General features: G+C 36.1%; 1 protein-coding gene across 12 annotated transcripts in view; it reads right to left on the bottom strand.

The window, feature by feature from the left end:
- The window catches only part of FAT1 (FAT atypical cadherin 1), a 105,456-nt gene that overhangs the window by 57,710 nt on the left and 25,954 nt on the right, over nt 1-21,792 (bottom strand). For all 12 annotated transcript variants that reach the window (XR_015286535.1, XM_086887978.1, XM_086887983.1 and 9 more), the window contains exon 3: nt 10,117-10,431. Coding sequence is in view for 11 of the 12 variants with exons in the window: in XM_086887978.1 (XP_086744104.1) it covers nt 10,117-10,431 (315 nt within the window). In the remaining variant the exon portion in view is untranslated. The remainder of the gene's footprint in view (nt 1-10,116; nt 10,432-21,792) is intronic.

Genomic DNA, 21,792 nt, shown 5'->3' with positions numbered 1-21,792 from the left:
CTTGTTACCAAGACAGACTGTTAGCTTTGTATATAGGATCAAAAAGTAGGTTACTTCATCCTATGGCTAATGTTTCATACCGCCAGGCACCGTGTTTATCTGTAACCAGGCAATTCAACTACTCAGTCCTACTACTATAAAGTATAAGTGCAAGGTGCACATCTGAAGTTGAGTCACTTACCTGAACTATTTTAACAGCATCCTGGAATTTGCTGAGCAGAGTACTCATTAATCATATTTGTTGTCTTAGCACGAAGCAAAGACGAGCAACCCACCAAAGATTATTTATGTACAGCATAAGGAAGAAAACATAGTTTACACAAATAGCTAAGCCATCCAATACGACAAACACCGTAGAGCTTCAATTTCAACTAGATGTCAAATGAAGTGTAAAATCAGTGTTTATTGATCATTGTAGAAAATTCCACAAACATATCTAACTAAAAGTAAACCATGTAGTTTTGTATACTCTAATTAGTCACTGACTACTTTATTTTTAGTCTGGATTTACAAAGACAGTAGCATTAGCTTTTTCTGCAGTAATAATTTTAGCAGTAAAATTATTTGGGAGATAATGGAAAGAACTATATAATTAACAACAAACACCCAAATAGCTACATTAAAATGTCTATGATCCTGCATTCTCAGTGCATTAAAGCATTTAGCCTAAGTCCAGTTTCACTGTCATTCATATTATTTTGCTATTTTCTGTCATACAAAAGATAAAACCCAGAACTGTAAATCAAAAGCAGTGTAGGATAAAATAAAAAAAAATGTATTTAATAAATAATAGCAAATAGCTAAAATAATTTTGAATGAAAGATTAAACAACAAAACTCACATATGGTTATTTTAAGGAAACTAGTAAGTGATGACACATTTCCTCTAGAATGAACTTTGATCGTACTATCAACAGAACACTATAAATTGTTACCTTTTTGCTTACTCTGTGAAAATATTCTCGCCTTCAAATGCCACACCAATTCAAAGCTCAAATGCCTTCAGTAATTAACTCTAAGTTAATGTCCAACTCTCATTTTTTAATCTCATTTTGAGATATATCATTTTTAGTAACTTAGTACAGAATTATCACCAGAAAATCACACATCAGCTTGAAAGATCTTTTCAAACCTGACATAAACTTTCTTTATAGTACTCTGAACTCCATATACATTTAAACCCCAAAATATTAATTTCTAAGTGAGAATTTGGAGATTTATAAAATGCAGCCACCTCTTCCCTTTTTCCTTTGTTTTTCATTGTATGTTATATCCTACATTTACAATAAGTTAGAATATTTATATTAGAATAATTAATTAATTAGAATATTAGAATAAGTGCACTGCAGCCTTATGTACTGATTTAAAAGGAACTGCTTTTGTAACTGAACCACATACATAAAGAACTTTATGCAATGATCATAAGAGAGATGATCAGGCAAACTGCTGTCAAAGATCTTGTCTTGGCTCTCAGCAAAACTGAGGAACAATTTTATAGCTCATTTCTCGTTAGTCCTTGAACTGCGGCTCTACTGTGAATTTTTCAGAGAGAAAAATTGCTTCATATAGAATGGCTTTTTTCTGGGATTGATCTATTTTCATTGATTAAAAAAAAAAAAATCAAGCCAAGCTGATGTGAATCAAGGCACGAATTCTGAGGAATCTTTTCTTATTATGAAATCAATCAATACTAATGTTATAGTGTTGTTATATACCCAACTTAAAAGTTACACTACTCAGAGATCCTACTAAGCAAAGCCTATTAGCTTTGAAAGCACGTGTGAATGTGGGACTTTGCAAGTGGCTCACAACAGTATCTGATCACTGGCTCTTCTTTGACTAGAATTACAATTTTGCATCTTATGTAGTCCAGCTCTAAAGAACATATGACACAGGGAGAGTCTGGCTCCATTACCATTTCAAATGTACCCTTGGCAAGTCTGCAAAGCTGAGAGGCACAGATGACACAACAGAAGGACTGGATGGCATCCAGAGGGACTTGGACAAACTTGAGAGGTAAGCTCATGAGAAGTTCGGCAAGTGCAAGGTGCTGGGTCAGGGCAACCCCAGATATGAGTCTAGACCGGGAGATAAACTGAGAGCAGCCTTGCAAGGAAGGACCCGGGTGTTCTTGCGGATGAAAAGCTGGACATGACCCTGCAATGTGCCCTTGCAGCCCAAAAGGTCAGCTACATCCTGAGCTGCATCCAAAGCAGCATGGCCAGCAGGTTGAGGAATGGGATTCTGCTCCTCTACACTGCTATGGTGAAACCTCACCTGGAATGCTGCATTCCAGCTCTGGAGCTGGTCCTCAGCACAAGAAATACATGGACCTGTTAGAGCAGGTCCAGAGGAGGGCCACAACAAGGAGCTGAAGACAGACCGAGAGGGTTTGGATTGCTTGGCATGGAGAAGAGAATGCTCTGGGAAGTTCTTATAGCAGCTTTCCAGCACCTAAAGGGGGCTTCTGAAAGAGGAGAGCAACTTTTCACATGGGGAGATAGTGATGGGACAAAGGAGAGGGACTGAGGGAAGATTTAGATGTTAGGAAGAAATTCTTTACTCAGAGGGTGGTAAAGAAATGGAACAGGTTTCCCAGAGAAGCTGTGGATGCCCCATTCCTGGAAGTGCTTAAGACCACCCTGAATGTGTCCCTGAGTAATCTGATCCAGTGGGTGGTATTCCTGCCCATGGCAGAGGCATTGGAACCATATGAGCTTTAAGGTCTCTTCCAACCCAAGCACACATTTCCATGACTGCTGCATCAGAACATGGGGAAACTGAAAGAGGACTTCACTTTCTTTTACTCTTGGTTTACAACACAGATCATGCAGAGCACGACCTGAAGTTTTTATGTAGCTCCAGGGACAAATAAAGGAAAAGGAAAGGACTACTGTGCTTCCCATTTATTTCCCACTTTTTTTTTTTTTTTCCAATGACATGTAAGAGAACAAATAAAATAAATAAATCAATCCCCCCCGCAAGATTTAAAAGAAGTGCTCTGTACAGAAATGCTTTCCAGTAATTTCTACAATAGCTGCCTCTATGATAGCAAAATTTCTGTATTTGTAAATGCTAAATCTCTAAATAGTGTAAAGTGAATGGATATGAAAATATTGTTAGAAATTTCAGATATGAACTTGTCTTCACAGTTACAAAAAAGACCTAGCACTTCAAGTGCTTCTAAGAAGGAAAATCAAAGTAGCTTTTTGCAGAATTAAACTCTTTTTACAAACATCTGGGTTAATTCTGGTAATATTTTCAGTAAAGAAAAAAAACTGTTATAGAGAGAGTAGAATCAAATACTTTACTTTCTCTTCATGTCACAGGTAAACACTTGAGGACATGGAGGCATACAACATACACTTCAAGCTGTGTGACATAAGTGAACAATACTCGAGCCTGGCATTGCTTACCAGCTACAGAAGTTACACAAAAAAATTCAGCATTTTGATTTTTATTTAATTTTAAATCACGTAAGTGAGCAATATACTAACACTTTGGTTTTATCAAAGTTCCAAAAAATATTACATCAATTGGGATTAAAAACCACAAGTAGTTAAACAACAAAGATTACCATTGTTAAAATGAAGCCAGTACTACTCTGTGGTCACTGACCCTTCATTTCCTCACTAAGTAATTCTCCAATGTTATCGGAAACCCATGGAAGTTGTTTGCAGCTGTACCCATTTCCTACTTCACTTCAGTCTCCAAATCAGACAGACACACACACCGCTTTAAAGGTTACTGTGTAAAATGCACAGGATACAGTTATATTCTGAAAGGGCAATTATTCAAAGCTTCTGCTGAATTCCCTAACTAATATCCTTATCTAAATGGACTACCTCCTACACTGTAAATTACTAATTTCCTCAAAAGTATGTCCAAAACATTCTCATAATAATACCACAGTGCTTCATACATAAATTAATATATCTTTACAACACTCCCAAGTAATTAGGTCATGCAATTATTTCTATTTTATACCTGAAAAACCTAAGTATGGGAAAACTAACAACTCAAAATTAATTCTGGCGTCCTCCTGTCCAGGTTGTGAACCCAAGTCTAGTTTCCAGAAGTATGCATCTCTTTCATACCAAGTTTTATTAAAAATATAGAATGCAATCTATTTCTATTCTATATCTATAGAATGCAATAATCGTTTGCAATCAGCATTCCTGCCAATCTCAGTCAAAATTGTTACTTGGAGCAATATTAAGCACCTCTCTTCCTCATTTGCTATTATTGGTTTAAATTTCTGAGGTAAGGCATAACTTCTCAAGAAAGTGTTTTCTGCTACCCAGACCTGATTCCTTCCACAAGCCAAATCTGGTTGGCACAACAAATGTAACAGAAGTTCTGGGCAAGTGGAAAGAAGCGTTCCAACTGGGCAAAAGACCAGAAATTATTTCTAGCCTGAACATATGCGCAAGGTAATACAAAAAGAGTATAAGGACCCTATATGGATACCTGGTTAGGATTCCATTTTCTTGCTCAGTAATACTAAAGAGAGCTGGAGCTCCTTTTCCTCTGCAAATGCAGATTTTGCCATTCTAGTGTACATGCTGCCTCTTACAAAGCAGCATAACCTTCTTTCAGGCACCTTAACTCAGCAATATTTAAGATATTCATCATATGAGCCTGTAACACTGAGCAGCAGATATTTAAAAAACATGGTATAACAAAACTATTTAATCCATATGGAAACTGATACAGAGTTCAGGGAATTCAGTTTTAGAGACAGTTCAGTCTAATGTCTCTAGTTGTCTACAGCAATTAAGGAAGTTCTCCCTAGCTCTTCAATCTCAATGTTTTATATATGACTTGCTGAGTTATTGTTATTCATTTAAAAGTTAATACCTTTCTTCTAATTTCACATGATGTTTGCCATCCCACAATTTAAAAAGTAATGCTAGAAGAAAAATACAAAACAGGAAACAACGATAGGAAATTAATTTGATGGACAATGTCATTCTGGGGAACTGTAAGCAGACATTTTAAACTGGGGAGATACTTTGCAAACTACCCTTACAATTCTTACTGGGTGCAATAAAAAGCTCATATTTAATGCATGTCCTACCCTTCTCAAACAGAAAGAAATTACATGGTTTGATTGAAAGCTTTTAGTAAAATGAATACAATAACTCTTTCGAATAGGTACTAACAGATCCATTTCTAAATATATAATTTCTAAATAAAAATAGATTAGAAATTATAAAATCGTAATTCATCAACTCATAAATGTACACTTATATACAATGGTATCATCAGCTACTACTTGTAGATGCCATACTAATTACCTGTTCCACTTTCTCTAAGAAAGCAATCCTGCTATCAAGTATCATCCTTCCAACACTTTTCAAAAGCAAAAGAGTAAACTAAGATATTTTAATATGAAAAGTGCAAAGATGAGGAAAATTATAAATTTTTCTACTCAATATGACCATGTTCATGTAAAACAGAAACATTGAGTAGTTTATTCTAAACATTAAAATTATCAGTTGTGTTTTGTAAATATAGCCATGGAGTTTACATCTATGACATGTAAAACTTTTCAGTTCTACAAGTACCCAAATAGCTCACAAGCGAATAAACCACACCTGCAAGATACAGAAATAATAATAAACCACTGTTATACATATCTTATATATTACATGTGCTTATAAAAGCACTGTATATGTATTTTGAGCTCCAAGGCACAAATCCCAGAACTTGTTTACTGCTATATAATGCTTTGTTGTACATGAGTGTTGCTAAATGTGCAAATCTTTTCTGAGCCTCAGTGCAATAGCTCTAGTGTTAAGTGCTGAGATTAACCACAGAGTCCCAGGATATGTGTTCAGAAAAGCCATCAAATAGTGCAACTTCAACTCTTTCCACCTAAACCTATCAACACGAGTTGCAACTCTTCCACTTTGTCAATTTACTTCTATATTTAATTACAAGCTATGTTGCAAGAAGTTAAGCAGATATAAAGTAGTTATCATAATTTGCATGTTGGTCTACAGTTATGTTCAGATTGAACATGAAAGTTCTGGAATTAAATCTTTGCTCTCATTCCTTCTGGCAAATATTATTATGATAACTATTTATATTCAACCTGGACAGCTCATATGTACAGCACTTTTTTTTCATTAAATGGAAAGTCCAAAGATAAATAAAATCCTATTTCATTTGCTTTCATGAGAGATCAAGTATATGTGAAAAGGTTACAAAATGTGCTGTGATGTAGCATGTTATATACACTGTTCTAAGAAGTGAAATAGGGTGCAAAGAAAAACTCAGTAGTGTTTCCTTAAGTTACTTTATAATTATTTGAAATATAAAAGTTGTTTTTAAGTGTCAGTGAAGATTTACTGAAGGGGATACTTGGAAACAGATTGCAATTAGAAGCCTGCAGACACTACTTAAGCCAGTAGCATTTCTGAGACACACATCAGTCAGTCAATACCTCTCATTGTGAAAAGAAATCTCTTTTTGTGAAAGATGAACTATAACCTACAAAGATCCATGTCAGTGAGTTTCTCAAAATTCAAGATTATTGCATTAAGACACAGACATCTTAGTCTGGAGTCCACAAAATTCTAGAAACACATTAGCTGCATCAAGAGAACAGAATGCAGTGTTTCACTTGATACAGGTTATGTGTAGGTTGTTTCTATTTATAATCTGTATTACTACTATGTGTGGGAATTCTAGCCATGGACCAAAATACCATAGCATTAGATTTTATAAAGAGAAAGGAAACAATGGATCCTTGACCAGGAGAAGAGATAATAACACATTACCACCTGAAACATATTTTTAACACTCACCACATATTTTAAGAATCCCAACACTAGCTTTTAGCTGACTTGAACTGAATGCCATTACAGTCCTCCACTCACCTTTGGGGATGCAAACCAGCACATACTTAACACATACTCTCACTTTCAATGTTACAACAGCACACAGTTAAAAAGACTTGATTTGTATTCCAGCCCTATCTCCCCTGTGGTTTGAAGCTAAACCTGGGGCTCTGGGGAAGGTTTCTCTTCCTTGGACAAATAGCCTAAGGTGTGTAACTTCACAAGGTACAACAAGAATAATATATACACACAAGAACAAACAAGACAGGGCTTGATCTCTCCAATTCTAGTCAAAGGAACTCTTCAGCTGAGCCCTCTTTTAATTGATTGAGAAACATTAAATACACTGTGTTATAACTAGAACAATAACCAGTGTCTTTTAAAGTGTTTTAACAGCTCCTTAACATGCCAATTCTATTGAAAACACTTTCACACCAAGTAAGATCTATTCAGACTAAATATATTTGATATCTAATAGACAGAAGAGAGACTTGAGAACTTATGAACCTGATAACCTCAGTCGAAACTCATCCACTATGTTAGTGCCCACTGCAGACTAACAGTTTCAGACTGGTCATGTACAGGACAGGCAGTATGGCACATCAGAGCAATGAAACTCAGGGTCCTATTTCATGGGAAGACAACATATATGAGTTAGCTTTTTAATATCCATTAAATTATCTGAGTGCACTCTAGGAACAAGTTTCCTTTCTCTCCTCTGCCCACCTTTTCTCTTTCACTATGCTTAAGACGTCTGTCTAGAAGCATGTCTATCTAGCATTACAATTTTAGCAGTAATAGACACCAGTAAAGGGTGATATGAATGGCACATGAAAGGTGAATACCTAAACCTGCACTTTTAATTATATTGATGGAAAAAAATAATTTTCTTCTGATGAATGTAAATCAGAGGGACATTTTCTTATTCCCAGTGCTTGTGTTCTGTAATATAATGATTTAATTATTTCCAGTTGCCCTTTTGCTTATTTTCTTGAACACCAAGCTGAGAAGGACTGAGGATCATGATGCTTGCTTCTACTGTATGCATGCTACAATAAAGGCAGGTAAGAAACTTTCTTGACAGAAAATCTTTATTTCTCTTCTATTAAGTATTCCTTATCACTTCACCAGCCAGTGTGTTGAGCTCTCTCTCTCAAGGTCCCTTTCTAACCTAAATGAGACCACAGTAAGCTACTGACATGGGAAACTGCAAACTCTGGATGAAGACAAGTCACAATCTCCCAGTGCCCTAATCCTTCTACCCATTAAATAGGAATAAAGATATTTCTTTAAGTCAAAAGTTTGGCAAGGGAGGTACAGAAGTGTCTTTTTTCAAAACACAGTTTGGGAAAATGTCATCTGCTGATACATGGGACGGAAAGGGGAGGAAAAGAACAGAAGAAAGAGGAAGAGAACATTCCTGACCTGCAGGAATATTTATGGAAACAATAACCAAAAATAACTGGCCAGTTATACAGCAATGATGAAATGAATGGAGGTAGAATTTATGTTCCTTTGCAATTTGAATACTATAGTCACTCACTTTTGTCCACCCAACTCACAGGCAATTTTATTTCCATTTTATCAGTATTATACTGAGAAACAAAAAAAATTAAAGTGGCAGGCTTTTGAAAAGTACTTTTCAAAATCAGAATGGACAAGGAAGCAGATTAAAAAAAAGCAGATTTTTTTTCCTTTTACATCACGTAAAATGAGAGAAAACAGAGACATAGAGTAAAGCAAATAGAAATAAAGCACACAAACACTTTCTGCATTCACTTTAGAAGACTGTGGTTGAATTTTTCTTTTTTACTTCTCAGGCTCCCTTTTCTCTAAAACCAACATTTTGTAAATATAGTGTTTAGATGAATGCTTTAACTATACTAAATACCTTCTGTTTCTATAGCTGTTTCAGATGTCCCTCCTGGCAGTGTTTTCACAGATGCAGCACATGCTGACAAAGAAGTTATTGGCAGAAATAACTCAAATAACATACCTGTGTTTGCACTCAGAGCTTTGCTGACACAGCAATTACAATTGATAAAGCACACAAGTCTTTCATACCCTGAGCTGAAAGAACTACAAAACAAAATGAAAGCCACAGCCTCCAAAACACATTTTTTTCACTCCATATGTGTTCCTTTAAATCTCCTGGGATTGCTTCCATAAATGGACAATAGGTAAATTAATAAAGCTTCTATTGCTCCCTTGTGCTTCCTGGGTTTGTAATAGATTACTTTCTACATCTCTGCAGGACCTCTAATCTCAAACTCTCTGAATTGTGAGGGAAAAAAAAAAAATCTGGTTGAGTGAATCAGAAGCATCTCTCATAATTTTTGCTGTGAAATAATACCTAAGCAAAATATATAAAAAGATAAGCTGGGCACAACCTGGCAAAAAAAAAAAAAAACCAACAAGCTCTTTTCTAGGCATAAACTGTGGGAAAAACATCCAGTACATGTATTACTTTCTCCACATTCAGAAGGAAGGGATGGTAGGCAACCCTTAAAATATTTTCAAGATTACTGTGTAGCTTCAGTTAAGACTGATTATTTTACTTTCCATCTGTCTGTCCTACACACCTTTCAGTATCTGCAATTCAGTTAATAAGAAGTTCTTGTGTTTGTACTCCCTTGTAAAAACCTCAGGTTTTTTTCTGAAGCTTCCCAAATGACCAATGAACTCAGACTCTTTCTTTTCATTGCATGAAAATAATCCTCCAGATTATGTATTTCTAGCAGCACCAAATAGTTAATTACAAAGAATGTATCTTTAGACTGTGGAACAAATGAGTGTGCAGGTATTAAATGGCTTATTTTTCCTAGACTAAGGTGACATCCCCTCCCATCTCCCCCGCAAAAAAATTAAAAAGGCCTAACAAAAACACTATGCATGAAACTTTGAAGACAACTAAAACAACTTGGATGAAACTAAACTAAAATATGGATTTTTACGGTATACTTACTGCACTATAAAAATGCATGGACATTGACCAGTGTAGAGTGGAGCTACTCAGAAGTAAGCCTTCACAAAACATGCCTGATACAGATGTCAAGTACTTTGAACCAAGTGCTTTACTCTCATATCCTTTTCTACATGTTTTTATAACTTACTAATATTGACACAGCTCAAGACAACAGCTGAACTCCAGCTGTTGTGAAAGCATGTTTTCAGTGGTAAACCAAAGCTTTTTATTTCACCTGGGTTGTGCATTTATGCAAATACATTAATTTATTAATACATAAAATAAAACACTGTATTGTGCTTACCAGTTTTGGGGTTTATTGAGAAGAATCCCTGTGGATTTCCACTTGTAATCTTGTAGGTTAATTTTTCGCTTGAGCTCGAATCTGGATCAAATGCCTCAATCTGAATGACAGATACATCTTTAGGTGAGTTTTCCATGACCTCTGGGTAATAAACTGGTTCTGTGGTCTGAGGAGCATTATCATTAACATCTCCAACTTCTATGTAGATTTCAATGAAGGATGATAAAGGCACAACGCCTTGGTCTGTTGCGTAAACGGTAAGCCAGTAATGTGAAGTAGTCTCACGATCCAGATGATCTGCAGTCTCAATAATACCTGTTTTATAGGAAGAAAGATAAATGGAAAATGCTCAATAACTATGCAGAAATGTGTAAAAATACAGTAAGCAACAAGTTTAAATATATGAATAAATTAAAATGAATACAAGTTCTACATGAACATTGATTCTACGTGTGCTAACATACACACACAAACATATTAAGACTAATCTGAAGCCACAAAAATTTTAACAGTTTTCAACAATTATGCATCACATTTTACAACAATATATTACTTGATTTCCTTTCCAACATCTTTTGAAATACATCAGGCCAGTTAACACTATTCATAAAATTGGTTTTGCCTAAAAGACTAAATCAAGTATGTAATTCACAATCTTTTGGGTCCTGAATGACCCTCTTTATTCATTACAGTAAGTTTTATACCATACTGAACTATCTTCTTTAGGTGCCAAACTCTTGAGGTCTTTACTATTATCTGTATTAATGAACAACTACTTAAATGTGAAACATTTTCATCTCTGCGCCCAAATGAATTATTTGGCTGAACTTTCTTAATGTGCTGATTTATGCTCACACAGACAAGTCACAGAAAATAAAACAAGTTATACCAAAGCTAAGCTTTGCCAAGGTAGGACTAACCAATGGTTGCCATTACTCTAGAAATGAAGGCAGCAAAAATAGGGGCAAAAATCTGCTCAGCCTTACAAACATAAAATGAATTACCAAATAAGGAACTACTATATAATTCACAAACTTAACAAAAAGCTGTCTGCTGAGCCTACAGGAGATTGTCTAAGCCAGAACTGACTAAAGAATTTATGCAGCACGAAGAAATACAACTTAACTTTTATAAGCAGCTTACTCAACAGGTACAGCCATATTATGCATGTGTCAAAAGGGTATGTGGTATGGTGTAACCCATAAGATGGGGGATGAATATTAAATAGTCATGGAGCTATGGCACAATGAAACTTTACACTTTTCTTTTCCTGATCTAGCCAGTCCTACAGGGTGTCTGTTTTGAGACAGTTTCTTAATAGAACTTAAAATCAACCTGATACATGTCAGGATGAGGATAGAGTTAAGCCCATGCAACCATTTCAGTGGAAATTTTGCAGGGCTTTGTCATGGCTCTTACTATTTGTTATATGCTCACACACCAGGACTAATCGGGACTGGAGCCAAGATGAGTCAAACTATCACCATGACAGCCAGTTTTGGACTCTGCATAAAGCCACATAATGTGAGTATGCATGATGTGGCACTTCTACTGAGCTCATTTACCTCACACAGATACATATTTATGTGTGTGCACACACCCATCAGTAAAAACAGGACCTCAATAAAACTATGTCACTCTTTTCACAGGAATTCTTTGGGAAAGGAATTAACTCTTAAGTGTTGTGTCCTTCACAAACTATAGACACTTTTTTTAATACATTATACTGACTGAGCAAAATATTAAGGAATTACTTATTTATTCATTATTTTCTTTGCCTTGTGAGAAGCTGCATAAAGGTCTGACCGTGACAGTTTAAAATTTTAAGACGTCAATAAGATCACTTCAGAAAGGCTGGAGGGGATTGAAATTGATGCTCAGACCTATAAATTCCCATATATAGCATTTCAAGCAACATAGCATTTTAGAACTACCACCAGATGTCAGTGTGGAAATTGGTTTAATACAGTGTCAAAGGCTACAGAACTGGGATAAAAAGTAGGGGAAATGCAATTTCAAAATATACATGCATTACATGCAGTCTGTAAGTTGTCCTGAAAGTAAACTACTCGCTTTATGATTTCCTTTTTTATTTTTTTGTGGAACAACATCATCAACAACTAAATTCAGCTGTTAATTAATACTGATATTTTACATTTCCAGTCTCTCTCTGCCTCAGTATTTATATTGTGTTTGGTGACAGTTTTACTATTAAAATAAAAAGGTAATACTACCCAGTAGTCACTGGATTTACCTGAATAGTTTCTGCATAAATTTGCTCTTAAAGATGTACACAGCCTTGGGCACTCAGTTACCCAGATTCTACTTTGTAACTCATGGCACATTTTTTACATGACTCTACCTCAGCCAGGAGACTTGCTCGAGAATAAACAAATTTGCTACTTACCGTGGCCTCACTTCTAAATCTAAATGCTGGATGTAGCACACAAGTGCTTAATCTTAAGTCTGGGTAGACTCTATGTATGCCTTGGAAAGTTGTGTAAACCCTTCATGTCCTACCAAAGAGAAGACTGGACTGTATAAATTCCCTTCTAGCAAGGGTTCCAGCAATGCTGCTTTACTGCTTGTGATTCATGCTGAAAAGAGCAACTGTTTTCATTTTACATGTCCCACTTTCTAAACAGTAGCTGCATCAGAAGTGGCAGATTAATTTTAACATAGCCGTGACTGATTCTAAAGAAAGATAAAAAGAGACTCCTGTGAAAATGAAGCTCACTTCCTGCAATCTGCTCACCTAACACAAATTCTACCTCTCTAGTTATTAAAGCTCCCCTCAAGTAAAAGGATGACTGAACCTATTTTGCTTCTGTAGTGTATCTGCTCTCAAATGTCCACTCCTTAAGTCACATCTCTCAAGGAATGAAAAGGAAAAAAAGTACCACACCAAAAAAATAGTATCTCAAAAAGTGTGAAAACTCACAGTATGATACAATTCACATGGGCAACTTTGTCTTTTGGTTAATTTTAAATTTCAAATTAGATCTGCATATATAAGGTTTATTCTGTATATTTTACATAGACTTTGCAGAGTGTTCAATAAAAGGTTTAAAATCTGTCTGATGATCTGACCACTGGATGCATCATGTAACACAGATTGCCCAATAGAATAGCTTTGGCTTTCAGAATGTCCCAATTTCCTACAGAAGCACTCACACTCTGGGCATACATTAGTCCAAGTAACTGGGAATTTCATTATTTTTCCATTTTTCTCATGTTTCTCACTCAACTGATCCTGAATCTTAGGGTGAAAATTTTTTCTTTATGTGGCCTTTACAATTCTAATCTGAACTAGAAAGCACCCAGGAAAACAATTTTATGATCAGTCAGCTATGCAAAATTGTCTAGCTAACTGTTTTACACTAATCAACAGATTAACTCCTGAAATTTAATTTTTTTACTTTTTTTTTTCTAAGGCACAAGGCACACAGTTTAAAATAGATGCAACAGACAGATACAATATGAGTATGCAAGTTGCATTTGTGGATGGCCTACCTCTGGAAGTGTTCAAGGCCAGCTTGGACATGTCTTTAAACAACCTGGTCTAGTGAAAGGTGTCTCTACACATGGGCACAGAGTTGGAACTAGATGAACTTAAAGATTCTTTCCAAACTCAAACTATTCTACAGTTCCACGATTACTAGAGACAGGCATTGCAAGTAAGTGGGTAAGGAACAAAAATTTCCCTTCAGCCTGCACATATTGAGGGCTATGAAGAAGAGGCCACCACACCTAGCTCTCCTCATTGATCAAAGCTGCAAGGGAAAGGATGACTAATCAATTAATATGACTCAGTTTTCTTCTTGATGTTTGAACCCAGCAATAAAATGGAATAGATATACTGTGGTTTACCAGCACACATCTAGGGGTGAGGGCAGGCTCAGACAATGAAAACTTGAATTTCTTCTGGTTCTACATCAGCTTTTATGTCACAAAATACAGTCAAAACTAAACACACATAACTACATGAAGTACTTCAGGTTTTTTCTGCCCCCGCAACAATCTGATCTTACATCAGTAATTACAAAACACCATCCCATTGTCATTACTCTAGTTGAAATTTCTCCTGCTTCTGCAAGTTAAACACTAAATCCTTCCTGATTTTGCTTACGAGAACACTAATAGCTTCATTTTTAATTTCTGAGCAACAATAATGAATAAAATTGCATTGAAACTTCAGTAGCCTACTACACCTTCTAAGGAGCACAAGCTCAAAAAATTTGACTGATTACTTCTTGTAACAATGATAACAATCATTCTCATACCAAATCACAGGTCTAGAACCAGTCCTTTAAGTACCATTGGTCCTTGTCTCAGTTTTCTGCTTTTGCACATGTTGACTGCAGCAGGCTATTTTACATATTAGGGCAGCATATGACTGTGTACTGCCTGAAAGCCAGAACTCAGCACTTGTGGAGTTTATAAATTCATTGGTTTCTAGTTCCAGTGGTTCTCAAGGTAACGGAGAAAAAACTGATCAGTACTGCTACATTAAACAGAAATAATAAAACCAGTAAGAGTCGATTTGTTTTAATCTTGCCAACACCTAGATCCATTAAGCATCAGTAAGATGCCGTCGCACCACCAGTTTCAACAGCTTGTTTTGGCTCCTAGAAAGAATTTGTTCTTTTTATTTCAAGTAGTGCAAGGCACATTTAAGGAATACCCCTTAACTGCCTCTATTGTATTTGCAATGCTGTAAAAGCTCCATCTCTGCTCTAACTCTTCTCCCATTCACAGAATATCTTTAATCAGCAGATTTCCCATCCATCCATCCTCTAGGCTAAGGCAGTTGGCTAATTTTGACTCTTACACACCATTTGCTTTTTATGTAGCAAGACAAGTTGAGAAATATACTAACAAATCTTTCACATGTATGGTAATCCTGGAGACTTGCAAACATTGTTATTCAAAACATAAGGTGAAGTGAGGATTTAAAAAGCATTTTTCACCTGACTGGCTGTGCAATCTTGAAGCCTTTCAGGTAGTCAGGATAAAAAGAAATTTAAATTCAGTCACTAACCACCAGAGGGGTGCACAAAAGAGCTCTGATGAAACATTTCTCAGGCATCTGCAAGAGGACATCAGAACTTATTTTACAATATTCATATGTCTGAAATTTTAGACTAGATATTGTTCCCACTCGATGAAACAAGACTTTTCTATCAATTTCATTACAGGAAGGCAACAGTCCTAAGTGACTACTGTAGAATATAACTTGGACAGAATTTAATGTGGAGGAACAGGATGGTTTATGAATACAGCAACTGAGGAAAAAGTCAAAACAGTAACCCAACTCTCAACAAGAACCAACACTTCCCCCAGGTCAAATCCCACAACACAAATCACTACAACCAAAGTCACTCTTAAAAATAAGCATAAAATACACCTTAAATCTGACACGCTTATATATGCCAATTTTATCTAATTAACACATGCTCAAACTATAATAGTCTCAATTCCCAGGGATGATCCTCCTTAAGCATACTTATCCATAAGAACTCTAATTAACAATATTAATGATTCCATAATGGAAATCAAAACCTGCGATCATTTCTCAGCAAAGCATGAAAATGCAGTTTAGCAGAATTTGCCCCGGGAATGACATTTCAAATAAACTAAGAAATCCCTGGCCTGGAACATGATGCTTGAAATCTGATTACAAACTCAATTAATCTAACTCCTAATAAGTTGGGTAAATCAAAAAGCCTCTTCAGCTGCTTTAAAAGCCATTTGGGGGGCTAGGGGGGAAGCAATGTTTTACAAATTGGACAAACAAGACTTTTGATCAAATATGACCTTCAACAAACAACCAATTCAAATCAAAGTTTTAAAAGCCAGTGGATTAAGCCTGTTATAAAGACAGAGACATGCTGTCCTCAATGGCACTAGAGTTCCAGCACACCAACCCAGACTGCATCTGTCCTGAATTCTAAACAAACTGCAAGTCACTGCAGGCTAAACTATCACTAAGGCCTGCACACTCTTTTAAATTAGACATGAAGTTGTTCAGCACATCCTGCAGTTTACTACGTGAATCTCTGCTACCTCGAGATAGGCAACATATATATTTTCCAGAAGTTAGGTGAACAAGGGTCCAAAGGATCCCAGCTCCCAGAAGTTTACTGGCCAGTTTTGCTGGGAAAATTTCTGCTTTATATTTTGTGAAACTTTGCTTAAGTTATTGTTAAAAGAAAGAAAAAGTCACATCAGCCTCATTTGTTAGTGGTTTGGCTACTTCCCAAGTAAAGTCTTATTTAATATAATACTATCATACTTTGGCTTCTAATGTCACACAATTCAGGACAGAAAGTTTTCTGGTTTTTACTAAAATCTCCACAATTGCTTGGCCAGAACAGGCCAGAAAACAAAAGACCTTTTATAAAGCCTATATAAAAAGTATTTTCAACTTTTGATTTTTTGTGCAGCTCATTTTATTTAAAATAGCATCTATTCTAACCAATACTTTGTTAACGACAGTGCAGTTCTTCAAACATATCAAGATCAAACACAGATGAACATAAATTACTTCTATTCATCTCTTCTTATATGCTCTATTTTTCCTAGATTACTTTCTTACATTATTACCTACCATGATGTGATAGCATTTCCCTGAGCTGTATAAATTCAGAGGCTATAGCAGAGAAGACAGGATTAAAAATACAAAAAACAGTCCCCCACCCCTCAAAAACCTGCATCCACAAGAAACCAGGAAAGAGCATCTGGCAGAGGAAAAGATGCAGACCCCAGATGCCTTAAAGAGGAGTTATATCCACACTCTTTTACCCTCCTTTTCCCCTTGAGTTACTCCTAGAGGCACAGCCAAATGAGGACAGTTGGCAAGCGCTGCCCTGTGTGCTCCTGTGTGTTACACAGAAGGGTTTTTTACTTGTTTTTATCCTTCCACTTTATGATTCCTGACAGAAGTGCTAGGAAGAAGGAAAGTGACTTGGGAAAAAAAAGTGCATTTCTTAATATTTATGGTATCTACCCACACAAGATAAAACAGACTACAGCAGACTAGAGTGCACTATTTACAAGTACTACACCCATCCGAAATACTAATTGTGGCCAGTGTCATAGCTCAGATTTTTTTCCACTTTTACAGCAATTAAAAAAAACCTCTATCTGTGTTTCTGTTAACTTCTCAACTTCCTTCTGATAACTTCTGAATCTTCTGGTCACGACTATAATCTGACTTTGGGAAATGCCTTGAAGCAGTAGTCACAACCCTACATATCATAAAGTGTTTCATAATTTGAAGGTTTTGAAACATGTAACCTATTGAACTCTGAAGAAAAAAATTATTCTTTCCCTGAGGCCATTGTGCTACTGTAACTCAGGCCTCTACCAAGCGCCAGTGTGTAAGAGACAACTAAACTTTAAGCCTAGCAGGCTTCTAAAATAGCATCCAATGCTAATGTCAACAATATTTAATAGTATTTGATCACTCAAGTGTAATAAATAACCACTTAGTAAAACCAAAACAAAGACAGCACAATATCACATCAGCCCTGATTTTACACAAACCAAATATCCTTAAGCGCTGAAAATTTTACTTATGTCCTGCCACAGAGAAAATAAACTATTCAGTACATAAAACATCAGCTGAAAAGACCAAAATCTCCATCCTGGTAACTCCATGAAACAATCTCCTTCAAAAGAAGGAATGGAATGAGATTCCACTTGCAAAAGTGAAATGTCAGCTCATCCATTCTATAAACACAGCAGAATGCCAAGAGAGGCATGGCACTCTAACTCTTGAAATATTAAAGACCTGTGGCAGGCAGAGTGAACTTTTTAAAAGTATAGACAATCTCTTCTTTTAAGAAAAGTATTATTTTTGACAAATAAGCTGAGCTGGAAAAGTTCCTTGCTTTTACTACATGTGTACTTTGAACAGGAAGCATTACATGATTATGCCTCTATGGAACAAAGTGCAAAAGCCACCCAGAGAAATATGATTTGCTCTTCAGCTCCATAGCAATTTAAAGCTTATCACTGACAATGCAAGCCACTCATATCAGACTTCTTGCATTTGAAGATTCACACAGACTAAACTGTACTGTTTCAGAATGTAAATAAACCTTGCTTGCAGCCTTGAAAGAAAGCAAAAAGTTTTAGCAACTCTTGCTTGCCTTTGAATCACACATGAACAAGAGATGTTCACCGCTTTTCACTCGCCTCTTCTTCAGAAGCATTAATTAGGCAAAGGCAGAAAGGCTGTAACCTGGCAACAAACCATCGATGCTGTGTTTTGCACACCTCAAAGTGAGGTGACCTGTCTGCAAACATGTCTGAGGAATATGAATGTGCAAAAATAATTATTCAGTCTAGTTTGAAATAGTTTATTTTTTCCTTTTCAAATTAACACAAATTAACACATTCTGATTTAGTTTTTAAATAATTTGGTGCTTTACCTTTTACATGCCTCCTGGTTAATTGAATTTTAATGTTAGGGGAAAACAAAAACAATCAACCAACCTAGAATTTTCTCATGTACCCCACAATATTGTCTAACATACAATATAAACAGTATAATCAATATAAATGTTCATTCTCAAAGGTAATGCTTGTCACATATATTTTACAGATTTTACACATTTATTTCTTTAAATATCCAATACGTAGTGGTATTGATATGTATTTATATGATAAATATTCAAAAGTGGTTTTAATTCACTTTTATATAGATGTAACATTTCTTCTTTATCATAAATACATTTCTTCTTTATAAGAAAGGCTATGAAAAAACCTAAACTTTACAATTTCAGCTTCAGAGAATGCACAGAAAAAATTCTCTCAGGAAAAGCTACAAAGAAAGTACTTAAAATAAGCTGAAAGTATCATATTGGAACTACAAGTCTTTTGTCAGCATGTATAAGGGCAGATTGCAGAAAATGTAATTAAATTTTGTTTATAGCTCTTTGACATAGAAAGCTATACACATTTCAGGTTGTGTCTTGTGTACTACCAGCTGAGAAATCACGCTTAGCTAGAACTATTAAATGGAAAGCAAGTCCTGTTGCTGTTTCAAAGACAAATTGCTCATTTTCTAACAAATCAAGGCCTGGAAAGTTTCAAATAAAATCAGTTCCAGTAAGCTGATGGAACAGAAGCAGTTGCAAGACCTTAAACATGTAGAGTCCACCACTGCTTGCTTTCTTTCCATGGACCAGTTATTGCAAGTTCTGGGAGATGGAAGGGGACGAGAATCATTGAAGGCACACAGAACCCTTAAACACCCTTAAACAGAGTAGAGGAACCATCACCAGCAGAGCAGATTTAAAATTGTAACAAAAAAAAAAAAACCCACCAAAAAAACAAAAAAAACCCCAAAAAACCCACAACCCAAATGGAACAAAGAAAAACTTCAATCATAATAAAATGTTTTGCATTTCAAATTCAACTTCACTGAACTGACTAGATGTAGTGAAATATATCACCAAAACTAGTTTTGCAGCAGTATCTTAAGTAAATGTGATATTAGTACAAGCTCTCAAACCCCCCAGGTTTCATTAAAAAACTACTGTATTTGAAATTAAAGAATTTCTATGACACTAATGGAACAACAGCAAGAGTAGCCAGTGAAACAATCAGACACTGTCAGTGTCCAGTAAAACCTGTCTCACTTTTCCAAGCTAACAGAAGTTACCAAGTCTGTTCTTTTAAAATATTTTTCAGGGACAAAAAGTTGGCATCCAAAGAGCCTCAGCATGCAGTCAAACCCAAACCTTGACCTGAAAGTTAAAACACAGAACAGTTTATGCATCACTTCTGTGCTATGAACAAACAGCAGGAACTTGAACTGTGCTCAAGTGAAGGGAGAGAAAGGGTCACTAGTGTCCTCTGCCATGTACAGCTTATAAACCAGGTAGGCAGACAGATTTGAAGAAATGCAGAATGTTCAACAGTTAAGAGTAGCAATCCCTTAAATAAGCATCTAGAGATAGTATAAATACCTAGAAATAAAGATGTGCATAGTTAAAACTACACCAAAACCAGACTATATTTTAAAACATGGAAAAATGTAGCACTTAAATGGGTAAAGTAGAATAAAAAATGGGGCAAAAAGAGAATTGTAAATAATTAGATACAGTTGCATTTTAACTTCTAGTTCCTGCCACTTTACTTTCTGCACATTTCTACAAAAAACAAGTCAAATGAACAGAAAACACAGGGTGTTCAGACTGTTTAGAAAAGAGAAACAGTTTTTACGAATGTTCCCAAAACTGTCTACATAAAATACTGAGCCCAGAAATGATGATTTGGTACGAGGTAGTCTGGGTGACAAGCAATAAATCTCCTGAGGTCCACAAAGATTGTGAACTTCCTTTCAGGAAGTTGGGGGGTTGGCGAGGGGGAATTTTCGCAATTAGAAGATCTGTGATGGCGCTGCCTTAGAACTCAACTGATTACTTCCAGTTCAAAAAATCTTTTGGGACAATGGCAGACAGCTCCCATTGTCAGCCTCATTTATGGTTATTTTAATAGTTCCAGCTTATTTCTGTCAGCTAGGCAGCTTGTATGTCAAGCTTTCGGACAGGCAATATAATTGCTATACAGAGGAACAGTACCATGTTGCTAAAGCTCGATATGGAGAGACATAAAAACCCCCTGATGAGTCCACATTAGGGAAATGTAATGTTGACTCCTATGTCAATAGCAAAAATTATTGTAATACAACCACATAGGAGCTATGTTTCCTTGAGAGAGCAAGAAAAGCAAGCATTGCTGTTACCATGAGCAGTCAATCATGATTTGAGAGAAAGCTTGCTGAAAAAAACATGACTGCACCACAGCACCAACACTACAGCAGGTCTATAAAATACTAGAGAAAGCAGAACAAGCTGCCAGCACGTTCTGGGCCAAGCATGTGGGATTTCGGTACCCGCAAAAGCAGCTTCTCTTACTGCGTTACATGAGCAAGGTTTGCAGGATCTGAGGCAAGCCATTGCTCCGGTCACCCATCCCTTATTCAGGACAGTTTTTTGTCTTCAGATAAAGACACAACCAGCCTCTATGTCCCAAGAAACTCAGTTACATCGTATTACAAAATTACAATAAGAAACAATATTTAAGCAAAACACTATGCCATAATATTGTTGAGCTGTGTTAAGCTAAGTTACCTTCATGACCAAGAAAACTTCTACTAAAATGTAGGTGATTCACAAACAAGCAAAGGTTTTTGCAGGCCCAAAATTGTTTGTTTACTTATGAACATCATTGATAAAGAAGGAAATCATCTAATTGAATTTTTATAAAGAACGTGTACTTGCCTCTGCATGAGAAATGCAAAGGATGAATTTCTACATTCTTTGTTAAAGTTTGTAAGAATTTCTTAAATACACAAATGAAAAAGGATATGCTCTTTAGAACCCTGGCTTCACCAGCAACTGCAAAGTCCCTCTTAACTTCTCTATCAGTCTTCTTACTACTAAGGAATTGTTGACAATGAGTGTGGCAAGTCTAGTAGTTTAGCTGGGAAATGGGGAGCCTCTGAAGGGGAAATTCCTCTGCAAATGGCCCCAGGAATTTCAAAACTAACTGGAGTTGACAGATTAACCTAGGTCCCCCTTAGGCAGAAGAAGAGTCTACAAGGAAAATAATGAGACGCATGGGAAGCCAATTATGCACAACAGCAACACATTTAATTGT

The sequence above is a fragment of the Cyanistes caeruleus genome, chromosome 5 (genome assembly GCF_971803275.1).
Source record: "Cyanistes caeruleus chromosome 5, bCyaCae1.hap1.1, whole genome shotgun sequence".
NCBI lineage: Eukaryota > Metazoa > Chordata > Aves > Passeriformes > Paridae > Cyanistes > Cyanistes caeruleus.
This window is presented reverse-complemented; position numbering and strand designations above follow the sequence as displayed.